The sequence below is a fragment of the Thermobia domestica genome, chromosome 6, assembly GCF_964235325.1.
Source record: "Thermobia domestica chromosome 6, izTheDome1.hap1.1, whole genome shotgun sequence".
Classification (NCBI taxonomy): domain Eukaryota; kingdom Metazoa; phylum Arthropoda; class Insecta; order Zygentoma; family Lepismatidae; genus Thermobia; species Thermobia domestica.
In genome coordinates, this window is record NC_137459.1 from 133,015,499 (window position 1) to 133,030,511 (window position 15,013).

At 38.6% G+C, this 15,013-nt stretch overlaps 1 protein-coding gene across 1 annotated transcript in view; it reads right to left on the reverse strand.

Moving 5' to 3' along the window:
* Positions 1–14,598, reverse strand: part of LOC145688220 (uncharacterized) — a 36,526-nt gene extending 21,928 nt beyond the window's left edge. Inside the window, exons 1-3 of the mRNA XM_081762125.1 lie at positions 14,514–14,598; positions 7,291–7,328; positions 515–585 (exon numbers count right to left, since the gene is read on the reverse strand). Of these exons, the coding sequence (XP_081618251.1) occupies positions 515–585; positions 7,291–7,328; positions 14,514–14,595 (191 nt within the window). The 5' untranslated portion in view covers positions 14,596–14,598. The remainder of the gene's footprint in view (positions 1–514; positions 586–7,290; positions 7,329–14,513) is intronic.
* Between the last annotated feature and the right edge of the window lie 415 nt (positions 14,599–15,013).

A 15,013-nucleotide genomic window follows, 5' to 3' on the forward strand; every position in this document is an offset into this window, starting at 1 on the left:
CCGGCACAACCCCCAACCTGGAAGACTAATGGATGACTGCAATTCCGAAGAACTACGCGATTTCGGCGCCACATCCCGACGCCGGGCGGACGGAAATGGTCTGGGATCATTACGTGAGGTATCATACAGGCATCTACCTGGTGTAAATGAGGAAAATACCACTCAGGATGGCTGGACTGAAAAAGCTTTTCCACTTTTTCCACTGAATGTCCCCACTGGGAATCGAATCCGGGACCGCTTGCACCAAAGGGAAAGCGTTAGGGACTGCGTTACGCGAGGCTACAACGTGAATGCTGTATGTGTTTGAACACCCTGTATAACAATATTCTGCATATCCCACAAGTACCACGATGAGTTCACTATCATCTTATTTTGTACTATCATTGGGCTAGGGTAAACAGTGTTCATTGTAAAAATTCCAATGCGAAAATGGAAAATGAGCTACCAAAAAATAAAAATATAATCGCAAACACTAAGAAAGGGTCACTGTACGAACTTTTCAAAGCATACTTACAACTTCTCCTCCTCCAGTTTCAGCAGCTTTTTTAGAAGCTTTTCATTTTCAAGTTGCAACGCTTCCTTATCCTAAAAATAAATAATAATAAAAATGTGAGGATGACGATAGAGCTATATTTCATAGGCTAAAAAATAAAATTTCGTAGCGGGAATTCTAAATGAATCAGATCAGTAAAATCCAGCAGATATAGCAAAATGAAACAAAGCATGCAAAACGGAAAACTTTTAGTATTATGAACATTAAATTTATATATATAAAATTGAAAATCACTATGTTTGTGACTAAATCTCCTGAACCGCAAGACCAATCTCGATCAAATTTGTAACATGGATGAGTTTCAAGGCTGGGCTGGTTTCAGGCTATTCACTTTGATGGTAGAACTGAGGGTTGGGGGCGGGGTTATAAAAATAAATAAAACTTAACTCCTGAACCACTCGACCAATCTTGATCAAACTTTCAACATAGATTAGGTTCAGGCCTGGGATCGTTTTTATGATTTAAATTTGATGGAGCAATGTAGGGGAGGTGAAAGAGGGGAGATACATAAAAATCAATTTATATAAGACTGAAAGTGACTATTTTTGCAACTTAATAACTTCTGAACTATACGACCGATCTCAATCAAATTTTCAAGACACATGAGATTAGGGACAGGGATTACTTTAAGCTATTCACTTTGACGATAAAACGTAGCGGAGAGAAATTTAAAAATGATAAAAAATGACCGATATTAGTTAGTGTTGAATCCATAGTTTTCGGGGTCGATGAGAGAAACAGTGACACTTCTGAAATTGTTTCAATCCAAGTTCAGCCCTGATAGTTGGGGGAAGTGGATCAACATTTAAAAATGATTGAAAATGACTAATATTAGTGTCGAATCCATAGTTTTAGGAGTAGCTGAGACTAACAGTGACAATACTGATGCCGTGTGCCACAGCACGGTGGAGGGGCAGGGGGAGCTATATATAATAATGATCGAAAATGACCAATATTAGTCTAATCCATAGTTTTCGGAATCATTCAGATGAACAATGATATTTCCGATCCGATTTAAATCCAAAATCAGCCCCGCCACTTGGGGGAGAGGGAGAAAGATATATATATATATATATATATATATATATATATATATATATATATATATATATATATATAAATGATCGAAAATGGCCACTATCAGTGTGCAATTTATAGTGTTTTTGGGTCCCTTAGATGAACAGTGATATTTTCGATCCCGTTCTAATCCAAATTCAAACCCGCAACTTGGGGGAGGGGACAGAAGAGAGATTTAAAAATCATCGAAAATGACCGATATTAGTGCTGAAACCACATTTTTTGGGGTCGCTGAGCTGAATGGTGACACTTCCGATGCCATGGCCCGCAACGGGGAGGGGATATATATATATAAATGGTCAAAAATGACCGATATTAGTGTTGAATCTATAGTTCTTGCGGCCGCCGAGATGAACAATGACACTTCGGATGCTGTTCAAATCTATTCTCAGCCCCGACACTTGGGGGATGAGGAGCAGTGACAAACTTTAAAATGATCGAAGATGAGCAATATTAGTGGGCATTTAAATTATTTATTTCAAACCAGCGATGCGATGCGGGTAACATATGCTTGTTCCAGGTAAAATACGGTAACGAGTAGTGATCAATAACCACGCTAAACAAAACTAATTTCATAACTTGGCACTTGATAAAGCTGTCATGCCATACAGTATAGTTAAATTTTTGACTGCACTATATCAAACACTTTCGTTACGTTGTTTACATACAAGGTATAAAGTCTGTTAAGCTGCGTTTGGGCCTGAAAAAGGTGAGCTGCACACTGCACGATTATTGCACGCAATGTGACTCGTATTTCCGGTAAAAAGGTGTAAAAAATGAAGAACCATAAAAATTCACGTTTCAAGATTTTCAGCTTCCTCTTTTAATTCCTAATATTTTCTTTTTATTTTTCAAATCATCGATCAGTTGTGTTTTTCTTACTCCTCGCTTTCATTCTGTTTTTCCTTATATGGCAGTATAAGCAATGTCTTAGCAAGATTTGTCCAATCCAACTAGCCCTTCTACGAAAAATCCTGTCTAAAAGGATCCTCTTCTCTCCTACCCGTTTTACCACTTGACCAAGTTCTTTCTTACTTCAATATTAAGCCTGCTAGCTAAGAGTGATTTTTCTTGCTGAATACTTCTTTGGCTGTGGCAATTCTTGACCTTCTCTTTGGTGCAGTAAGCGTCTCTCATCAAAATACTTCCCAGATAGGCTTCTTTCACATTATCCGGCGATTTGCCGGATCCGTTTCCGGCAGTTTGCCCTTTCATATTATCCGGCGTTTTGCCGTGGATGAAAAATATCCGAGCAGGGTTGCTGTGCAACTGAAGAAACAAAACCTTGTGACTCTTGTCGTATTGTAGTGGTTGCAATTGACAGATGCAAAAAGTGTCTTTTTACTCGCCTTGTTAAGATAGACAGAAAAAAAGTCAGAGACACATATGGGTTCACCTTTTTTTTAGAGAAGTGGTAACTTGAAGGAGATTTTTCTATACTATTTCCACAATCGATAGACTTGAGCAAAATAGCTGCCAGGTTCTGGATATTTAAAATACGATCCCGGTATTCACCTGTTGTGACTGGGAAAACCAGGATTAAGTCCTTTCAGGATAGTCGGTGGTTGAGATCTATACCAGAATCCAGTGGCGGATGTAGAAGGTAAAAACTGGGAGGCTGCCAGACCCCAGACTATGAGAAGTATATATGAGTTTACTATAAAGTTTCAAAAATATATAAATAATAGCTTAAATTATTTTCGACGCCTTGAAAACTGTGTGCCTAGGCCCCCCGGCCCTGCGCTAGATCCGCCACTGTCAGAATCCCAAGTCAACACAACCACTGAAGCCCAAGGCTAATCTGTAAGCATTATTTATTATTATTATTATTATAGTATTTCGGGTTTATTTTTTATTTTAAGCGTTATGACTATTGACTCAAATCTCTTTAAAGCATTAGTCTAGTCCCTGTATTCAAGGGACATTCAAGAAATTACAACCATAGAGGTGTTAAAGATAATTATAAAATATATAAGGTACAGTATATTTATCAAATATCACATCATGGATTCTCTCTTGCTTTACGAAAGTACATAAAGGTATTATTACTAAATATGTAATATTGCTGAAATATTTGATGGTGTATATTTCAATTTTGGGGCACCACAAATTTATAGAATTACAAGTTCATTTGTCCAGTGCTACCCGGAAATTTATTTCTTCCAATCTCCTATTACATAGAAAAAAATAATTTATATTGATTTGGACTCTTTAATCAAGACCTATGGATTCAACACTGGTAGTATCGGTCATTTTCGATTATTTTTACATGTTATATTTTCCCATATACAGGGTTCATTATGAAAGTAATGAGCATGATGCTACCCTGATTCAACAATCCACCGCAGCGCGCGCTGCCGGCGCGAAAAAAGTAGTGGGTGGTCTGTCCTTCCAAACGCGCCCGGAGTCAGGTCTGCTGCGAGCAGTGACAGCGTGTGGATGTCGATCCGCGTGAAGCACGTTTTTACAAGTTGTAACACGGCGCGATGGAGGGTTCGCTCGAACAACGCTACGCCACAAAATTTGGCGTCAAGTTGAGTAAGAATGCTACGGAAACTTACCAGATGCTGAAAGAGGCCTACAAGCAGGAGTGTTTGTCAAGATCCCAGGTCGGAAAATGACAAGTCGTTCAAGGAGGGTCGGGAGGAGGTCGCCGACGAGCCCCGTTCTGGGCGTCCAACAACGGTCAGGACCGACAACAACGTTAACCGTGTGCGTGAAGTGTTGCGCTCAGACCATCGCGTGAGCATTCAACAAATCGCGGACACCCTAAACATGTCAACATTTGAGGTACATGGGATAGTGACCGAGGACCTGCAAATGCGAAAGGTCTGTGCGAAGCTTGTGCCGAAGGTGTGGACGAACGAACGAAAAGAACTTCGAGTTTTGCGCTGCAAGGAATTGTTGGCATTGTGTGAAAGTGATCCGGACTTTTTAGACTCGGTCGTAACTGGAGACGAATCCTGGATGTTCGAATATGATCCAGAATTCAAAAGGCAGAGTGCGGAGTGGCACACCTCATCCTTCCCCCGCCCGAAAAGGCGCGCATGAGCAAATCCCGAATCAAAACCATGCTCATTGTCTTCTTCGACGTTCGAGGAACCATCCATTTCGAGTTTGTGCCACCAAAACAACCTGCCAACGCAGGATTTTATCTAGAAGTGCTCAAGAGACTGAAACGCAGGGTCGCCCGCGTTCGAAGTGACATCAAAGACTCAATGCACCACGACAATGCACCAAGTCACACCGCCTTCACCGTCGTCGACTTCCTGGCCCGGAGCAGAACCCCAGTGGTCCCCCATCCCCCCTATAGTCCTGGCCTGGCCCCTAGTGATTTTTTTTGTTTACCCGTTTGAAGAGACACCTCAAAGGAAAACATTGGGACTCCGTGCAGAACATTCAAGCCCATGTTACAAGGTTTTTAAAAGCCATTCCAGCCGAGGACTTTAAAGATGCTTTCCAGGCGTGGAAAACACGTCTCCAGAAGTGTATCGGTGCAGAAGGAGCGTATTTTGAGGAATTTTAAAGATTTGTAACAATCGGAGCAATAAAACAGTTTTTCTAAAGCAATGCTCATTACTTTCATAATGAACCCTGTATTGTATGTAACAAGTCTGGTTAAAATTACTCCAGGCGTATTGGGCTAGAACATAACTACATACACACACACACATATTATATATATATATATAGTATATACGTAAAACACACGCATCAATATTATCGCAGCCACTCTCTCTCTTTCCTGGCAACCACTTGCTTTCTCCTCCAACACCCATCCGGCAGTTTGCCGCGTATATGTGAAGAGCTTCATTGCTTGTAATGTCCCGCTTGGCTATACATGGCGATCTGCCGCGCCGGATTTTAGTGGGGAGATCCGGCTGTTTTTGCTCGCCGGATCAATGTCCGGCGACCGCCGCACATATGAGAAGAGCTTCATTGCATGCAATGTCTTTCTACCTTGTTCGGCAATTCGCCGGAAACGGATCCGGCAAATCGCCGGACAATGTGAAAGGGCGGATACTTGAATTGCTCGACCTCTTCAAATTCTCTTTGTTCTACTCTGACCCGTAAGGGTGCGTTTCCATGGGATATTCTCACGACTTTCGAGTTTTCGATCTTGATTTCCATTCTATATAGCTGCTCAGTGTCAACTATTTTCTCAAACATCTCTTGTAGTCTTTCTTCAGTTTCAGCTATAACAACCGTATTGTCTACATGCCTGATTTTGTTAATGATCTGCCCTTTAATCTTGAAATCTCCAGTTCCCATTAACGTTTCCTTCATTAACCATGCAATGTAAATGTTGAATAATTGAAGTGACATACTACATCCTCGTCTGACTCCTTTTTCAATCTCCACGTTGTTGGTTTCTCCTTCATTCAAGCGCAACTTCACTCGTTGTCCTATGTACAGTTGCGAATGAGTCGTCTCTCTCTCCTGTTGGCCCAGATTTCTTTAAATATTTTCAGAAGTTTGGTCCAATTGACCCAGTAGAAAGCTTTCTAAGGCGATGAAGTACAAACACAACTATTTCTTTACATCAAGAACTCGTTCTAATATAATTCCTAACAACCGAATAGCATCTGTGGTGCTTTTCTCTTTCCGGAATCCAAACCGCTCTTACTATAACATCTCTCCTGTCCTACTTTCCAGCCGGCTGTTCAGTATGCGCGCAAAATTTCCAGTGTGGAAAATAAGGCTAACGGTTCTGTGATCCCTACACTTCTTTGCTTGGCTCTTTCTTGGGTAATGCGATCATTGTATCAAGAAAATCCTTTGGCCATTCTCGACTCAGGTAGATCTAGTTCATAAGTGAAGTCCGTACTTTCATTGCATTGCCCCTAATCCGCTGGTATGTCGTCGTCTCCAGTGGTCTTCCTCCTTCACATGTCCTTGGTGGCTTGTACTAAACTTTTCAATATACTGGGCCCTTTTTCTTCATCATCCATCTCTTCCTTTGCTTCGATCGCAATAGCTTTGAGGTGAGTTTGGGGCGCAATATCTGATCATACAGATCTTTTATGTATTCCTTCAAATTCCAAGGATTTTTGATAGTGACTACATGACCTTGTTCATCTCCGATTCCAAACGTACGTCTAATTTTGTTAGCTTTCTCTCCTAATTCTTGTCGTTTCTGAAACATTAGATCATATCTGCCGCGCTGCTGAAGCTTCATTATTTCTTCATGTATCTATTCCATATACATTTCTTTGGCTCTCTTCATTTCCCTTTTCTTTATTCAGCCTTCTGTATTCCTCCATCTTAAGCATTGCTTCAGTTATCCATGGTTTCCTCGGTTTTATTTCCATCCTGCCAATGTTATTGTGGAATGTGTCTAGCAGAATCTGTTTAACATTTTCCTAACTGTTTCCTAAATTGCTTACCATATCACCCATTGCACAGATTTTGTTTCTTTTCAATCTCTTCTTTCACATCAATGTTCACACTTCTTAGCCGCTTCAAGTTCCATTTTCAATTTCTTCTCCCATGTTTCTTGACTGACTTTAACCAAGTTTGCACTTCCACTGATAGAACGGCATTCGGTACAGGAGTTTGGACTAAAAAACGGAACCCACTATGGTTAGATAGGAAAATCAAAATCAGTCCAACTTCCTAACTCATTAACAACAACAAAAAAGACAAAAAATAATACTTACCAAACTAAGAGACTGCTTCTCCTTCTTCAGGTGATAGTCTGAAATATAAATACAATAAAACTCATATAGTAAAACCAGGTTATATGCATAGTTGTCTTTATTATTATTATTATTATTAACAACAACGCTAAAAAATGGCCACTTTCTACAAGAGGTAATTATGGTCAGAGCCGGCCTTAAGCCGATTGCTCCCAATCGGGCCCCGCGCTGGTGGCGCTTACTTAACCCCCAGTCTAATCTACTCTCTAGCGCCATTTTAACAGCATATTAGGCTCGAGAGCAAACAAGTGTGTTGTGGTCTCTATGACTAAATTTTGCTCCCAACACTTGTAATTAATACATGCCAGTCTGTTCGCGGGGCCCCCAACCAAGTGACTATGGTACCGTTAAATGTATTTGCTACTCTCGGTTGTCAAGTATACACAACAACATATTGCAATAGAGGCACATCCATGGACTCCACAAGGGAGGGTATGGTCCCTCTCTAACAAGTAAATGAATAGTTTGTATTAAGTTTCCTGCCATAAGCAAATATTTTCTGATTTTAATGCTGCAGTATATTTATTTTTACAACTTCTGTTCTAAAACTATAGGCTATATTATGTCCAGGGAGTATTCTGCACACCCCAACAACCTTAACACTCCCCCAAATTTCCTTACATATTCCCCTGGGCGTAAAAATATTGTTTTCTTTGTGTAAAAATGTATATCATTATTCTGGGTGCATACCCTCTATTATTTTGAACACCTCACTAACTAAAATTTCCTAGCGTTCCTACTGATTATGTCTTGTGATACTACCGTGAATAGTGAGATGGTATCAAATAAATCGACCTCAGTGCGACTTCTTTACATATCCTTTCTCTTATAGTAGCTATATTAAAAATACAAAACCAGAGAACAAACTTTGCCCTCTCCTGCAAAAGATCCCGTGGATGTACGTTTTCAAAAAACAAATCAAATCAGGAAAACCGAATGTACACTACGGCGTACTGGATAGGTGGCTGCTTATGAAGGTTTGTGTTATAACTCGAAAAATCCAATGGAAAATATGTCATTTATCTTCCATCAGTTCCTTAAGGTTTGTGATAGTTTCCAGTGTCGGACTAGCGCTGTCAGAGCTATGCGGAGATGAAAACTTCGAGGAGCACATCATCATGAGTAATCGTTTAAGACCTCTTGAGCTTTTTGCTATCTCGCTTCTAGTAACACCGTAACCTACAGAAAAATTCCGGAAGTCTTCAGTAATACGGAGCATTAAATTTTCCAATAGACTTTGCCCTAAAAGTGGTCTCAGTTTTGATTTAATGATCTTCAACTTAGAAAACAGGCATTCACAGGATCGGGTTAGTTGGAAGAGACACATCATATTTATACACACAATATAAATTGCTGTAAGTGCTTCCATTTAAAGTCAGCTCTGCAAGGCACACCTTGCTGTATATTATATAAATAGTGTATTCTACAAATAAATAATTAGTAGATTAAGAGTACCAGGCCTGGTTAATAATTTACGTAAGCGTATATATTGTGTGTATGTATATAGTCTATGTAAATTTGTGCTAATTCTTATTCATATTTTTTTTTAGCTTGTAAATTTCTTGTATGCAATTAGCGAAACTTCTTATAGTTGGATACAATTCTCAGGGAACGTGAGTCGTTGTAGTTGGAAATAGGAGAAGGAAATTTTTTGCCGAGGTAAACTCATAGTCCCCGCTACCCGCAAGAAGTTCCTGAGGCCGAGTTTTGCCTAACAGCTATAAAAAGAGGCGGAATTTGAAGTTAGGGCATTCTGAAAGGAATCCTCCAGAGTGATGGAGACATTTTTCGTTCCTTTATGTTTCTCAGAGTAAGAGAAACCGTTTTCACTAGAATATATAGGGAATTAATTTCTGACTTAAAAATGTTTGTTTTGTTTTTTCGATAGAGGATAGGACTCGCGAATTAAGATATAATTTGAGTTTAATAAATCAGTTTTAAAATGTTTTTGGAATCGCGTAAGGAACTATCGTGAACATTCCTGGTATTTGAATATGGGTTTTTGTATAAGTAAGGCGCGAGGAGAAGTGTGTAGGAAAATTAGAGAATTTTCAGTCAGGATTAAATAGTTTTTGCTCTCTCGTTTATATAAGAACGAAGAGAGAATTGAGTTTAAGTGAACTAAGAGTTGTTCACAGGGTGATAAATGGGTACCCGGTCTATTGATTGATATAAGATTCTTTTTAGGGATCTTAAACTTATTTTGAAGCGGAGTCTTGAAATATAGACGAAGCTGATAGAGTTTCCTACCACTTGATTTACCCTAGGATCCAGGTTACGGGTCCAAAATACCTTACCTAACCATACTCAAACCCAAGTTAATAGCTAGTTTTTTCCCAGTAAAGCAGTTCACATAAGAATGTTGCTTTACGCTTAAGGCAACTAGGTGAAGCATACTATGAATGATTAGTATAGCTGATAGAAAGAATTAAGGAGTAGATTTGTCAGCTTGTAAGAGAACGCGAGGCAAATTACTCAGAAGTCCAATCCCTTATTAGAAATCCATTTTTTCAGGAATTTCTCGCCTTAGATACATGATGGAGACATGTGAATGGTACCGCCTGAAAGACAGTTCTATTCTGAAGAGAATGATTAGCGAATTATAGTCCTTGGGTAATTAGGGATGTCTCAGGAATTTTTTTTCCCTGAGATCATAGTGTTTTATGGTAATTTGGGGCATTGTGGGAATTTTTGGTACAAATTCTCTCGCCCTTACTATTCAAATTAGAAACTTGAAATTTGGCACACACATTCAGTATACCAAGTACTATTTATCAGATTGTTTTTAGATGGCTACGATTACACAGAGGGGGTCCAGGGGGAGCCAAAGTTCGAGAAAAAATTTTCCCTCCGAAATTTTCACTTTGACATTCTTTTCCCGCTTCTGGTATATGGTGTGGGCATGCAAGTGATACCATTTGAAAGTCAGCCCTGTTCTGAAGAGAATGAGGTTTGAACCATGATCCTAGGATAAATAGTGACGATGCAGTAGCTGCTTGACTGAAAGTCTAAAATATACCCCAAAAAGCCGGGATACCAAAAGGGTTAAATGACCAGAACTTTAATTCAAAAATTTGCTAATTCCTTATAATCAATTGGAAGAAACAGAAAAAGGAATTAATAACTGTAATTCTCATTGAAAACGTTTAGCACGCATCAATATTTATCGGATGGGGCAAAAATTGCATGTTGTCTTCCTGCGTTGACGACTCACCTGCAACTGGCAACCCGTACTGGCAGGAATAAATACATAGAGCTTTATTCGCAGTGGAATTTTGATTCGGGTCAGGTACTTACCGAATTTTCTGGTCCTCTGCGTGACAAGCCTCTCCCAGGAACACCTACAGTACTAACTGCAGAAACCCTTCACACTGCAGAGTTACAAATGAAAAATTCTTCCAAGAAAGTATGTTCGAGAACTTGCAGCCTGATCCGGCTTACCTAAAACTACTGCTCACAGAGCCATGCAGAAGTTGAAAATTCACCCATATAGAATTCGTGCTGTACAAGAACTAAAGGAAACTGATACTGAAGCACGAGTGAGTTACTGTCATTGTTTCACTGCTGGTTCCGGGAAGACGGGGCTATGTGTCATACTTCTAATGAAACTTCAGAAATGTTACAAGAGTTATTTGATCAAATAATTTCCACAAAACTTGTGAGCAGCCCGCTCTCCAGATCTAGTATCGCTAAACTTCTTTCTGTAGGGTTTCTTGAAGGGAAAGGTATACGAAAACCCGAGTACGATAGAACAATTAAAAAAAATAAATAAATAAAAAACAACGATAAAACAGAGGCGGAAGCAATTAATAGGGATACCCTTCGGGAAGTTTCACGGAACATGATAACGCGCGTAAAATTATGTCTGGAAGAACGTGGGAGCCACTTTGAATACTTTCTGTAAAGTGCCTCCTTTCTTTCTTCAAGCCGGTACGGGCTGCCAGCTGCAGGTGAGTACTTATTTTTATTTATTGCATATTTTTATTTTATTATTATTATTGCAAAAAATCAATTTATTATTTTATTGGTAAATCACATTGCCCAATATGTTCGAGCATGACTTACACCTGTGGTAGTATCTTTGAAACTTGTCGCTAGAATACGCTATTTTATTTCTAAATTATGCTTTTTCTGAATACGTAAAAGGTACCCTTTAGAACTTTCAACGCTGCCAAACAAGATACCGTTTTGTCCCATCCGATAAATATTAATGCGCACTAAACAATTACATTAAAATTTATCGCGATTAATTCTTGGTACACACTGATTATATGGATCTACAAATTTGTAGAATTTACAGAAGAAATTTGTAATAATATTTAAATAGAGTATTGTGTAAATAATAAAACCATGGTGTGTTCTTATCTGTGAGGTGCTTATGTATGTGAAAATACATTACTGAAATTCAAACCTCGTATGCACTTATTCGCCCATAAGGTAAGTAATGACGGATTGACAATTTCTAAAATTTACAGAATAGATTAGTAATAACATTGTAATAGACCAGTAAGTGTAAAATCGAAGTACGTTGCATTGTTACGTCCGACACAGATTTGTACGTAGAAAACAAAAATCGAAATGTAACATGTTGCATACATTCTCCTTTATATAATCATTGATCACAGTATATATAAAGAGAAGGTGACTCAGGATACAAGTTTTTTTTTTCCTTCAGATTTGTAAGTTGAAAGGGTAACTGAAGATACCAATCACACATCTCTGTATTATGAAAGCAGTAGTTTTCCCCAATCCTCGATTAAGCGTATTACCGTCGCTGATGCGCCTGCCCCTATAGACTCATACCCTCGCTATTGCTCGGACCCTCCTCGCCCGACTCTGTTAGGTAGCATTTACGTTTTTTTAGTGGACTTCTAGGACAGGTTGGTTGGTGTTTGTGCACCTTCTAAAGTGTATCAGCAGGTACACTTTGAGCAGAAATAGTAATCTTTTGTCTCAGGATGTAGCATTGGAGAAAAAGAATCACTGTTGTTTCTATGTAATAGGTTAGGTTATGTAAGGGTTTCTATAAATGATCTGTTCAAAGTGCACTTTTGCCGGAAGAAGTATATATTTCATGAATTTATGTATGGATCCGTATAATCAACTAGCACGAAATTATTTTTCCTGTTCCTCGTAATTAATTATAAGGAATTTGTAAATTAACGAATTATGCTTCTGATCATTTAAACAATTACTAAAATTCAACGTTAAGATTTATATCACTGGTTTTATTCTCAAAATATTTCCATAGATAACGCTATCTTTCGTCACAAAAATCATGTCTCTTAACATTCTTACTTCAAAAAATATACTTGATCAAAGTTTGGGTTGCATTTCTTTTGGGGCACACTGTATAATTTAAAGACGAAATTGGCGCCCAGAAGTGGAAGGGAGAAAACAACTTTTGGGGACCTGTGGAAAAATATCTATTTTAAAGTTTACTTCATTTATTCACTAGCTGAATATACCCATTCTTCACATGTGGGCTGTATTTGGAAGTCAACACCTGTGGGAGTATCACCACTCATTTCAGCGACCGCGAAATCTATGGATTTGACACTAATATCGGTCATTTAGGGTTACTTTTACATGCCTACATACAATGGTAGCTGAGATTGGAAGTCATCGCTAATGGAAGTGTCACCACTGAACTCAGCGACAGCGAAAACTATGGATTTGACACTAATACATAACTCGGCATCCGCCCCCTACGGTGACCCCCGGCCAGCAACCGAATAAGGTGAATTTGAGAGTTAATGCGATCGGACATTTACCAATGTTCTCAGCGGCCGCGAAAACTATGAATTCGACGCTAATATAGATCATTTTCTACTACTTCTGCATGTCCTGGTAAACGCGCCCCCCTGGTTCGCATTTTGACAAAAACGCTTCGCCTCGGTGTGGGGCCTGGACAAAGGTACACTTGACCAAAATTTGGTAACTCTTGGTCCACTCGTCTGGTCCCCACGCAGCACACAGATAAACACACAAACTCTTTATTTTATTTATATTAGATTTTTTGCAAGTTTGAAATTCGCCGCAGCTACAAACAAGAGTTTTCTATTATATATATATATATACAGTGGCGGATCCAAGGGGGGGCTATAGCCCCTCCCTTGACGCTTAGATATACACTGGATAAAATGGACTTCAATCCTGCTTTACACTGGATAAAACGGCAAAATATGGTTTAGCCCCTCCCTTGATCATATCCTGGATCCGCCCCTGTATATATATGTATATATATATATATATATATATATATATATATATATATATATATATATGTATAATATCGATTTAATGCCAAGGGTAATGTTTAATCCACTGATAGTACATGAAGTGTTGCTTGGCTATTTTCATGAAAATCTCGAGATGGAAACAGTGCACAACCCAGGCGGAAGAAGATTCGTCAGTCTCTAAAAGGCGAACTACGGCAAGATTTTCACCTGGACAAAGTGACCTTTTGCCGCCCCTTAGTCCTAGCCTATATTTTATATTTCAGTGATTTTAATATTTAAACTAATTTTTCAAAAGGAACCCATATGTTAAACCCAGCAGACCTGGCTGTCATAAGAGAAATTCTCGAGCACTGTAAATAACCCTAAGTAAATACTCGCATAAACTGTTTGTTTTAATTAGGCCGGTAGACAGCCGAAGAATGTAAGGAGGTCTCGATCTAAACATAGTTCATTCGCAAGCCTACCGTGAAAATTTCATTGGGCTACCAAAAACATTAGGGGGGACCGGGCCCCCGTGGAGAGAGACCTGCTTTTGGTAATTTCTTTTCCTTTGAATGGAACAATAATGAGGATATGCATTACTAAAGTATGCTACAACATATACACCAAATGCCTTTCCATTGGGGCTATACAATACAGAATAAGAAACACGGGGCTTCTTAAAACTCCAACAAAGCTTTTTTACTTTTATTTGTTTGTTTGTGTGTGTGTGTGTGTGTAAGCTAGCCAAGAAGTAAGAACGCACATATAAATGAAAATTAGTATAATAATCAGGATTCTCTGTCGAGAGACATCTACGAACGTGTTAAAACTTTCAAGCAGGCAATATGAGGAAAAGCCAATCAACACTTACTCTGCACACTAATTTTTCAATTAGCATAATTCTCATAATAGTATGAGATAATATAAAATTTTGGAGAAACCATTATTTAAATAACTTACCCCACTTCATGTTTGGGAACGTGTTCGCATAAAAAGTTCTTTCTGGTGCAAAGATACATACAGCATCGTATATGTAAAACATTGACATCTCGTGGTATCCGTATGAACTAAATTTGCAGCAAGGTTGGAAATTTGTAAAACCACAAAGATCGTACAGCTTCATCAAAATTACGATCCTTTCTATTAAACACCGACCAATAAATAATAATAATAATATTATTATTATTATTATTAATAATAATAATAATAATAATAATAATAATAATAATAATAATAATAAGGTGCAGGTTTACTGTACGGATCCACAGATTGTAAAATGTACAAAAAATTGGAAAACTCTTTAATTTGCCCATTTTATGTAGAGTACAGAACCGAACAAACTCCTGCAGGGCTTCCAACCCGTTCCTACTAATACTACTATTACTAGTACTATTTATACTATGCATCCGTACAGTAAAACTGCACGAATAATAATAATAATAATAATAATAATAATAATA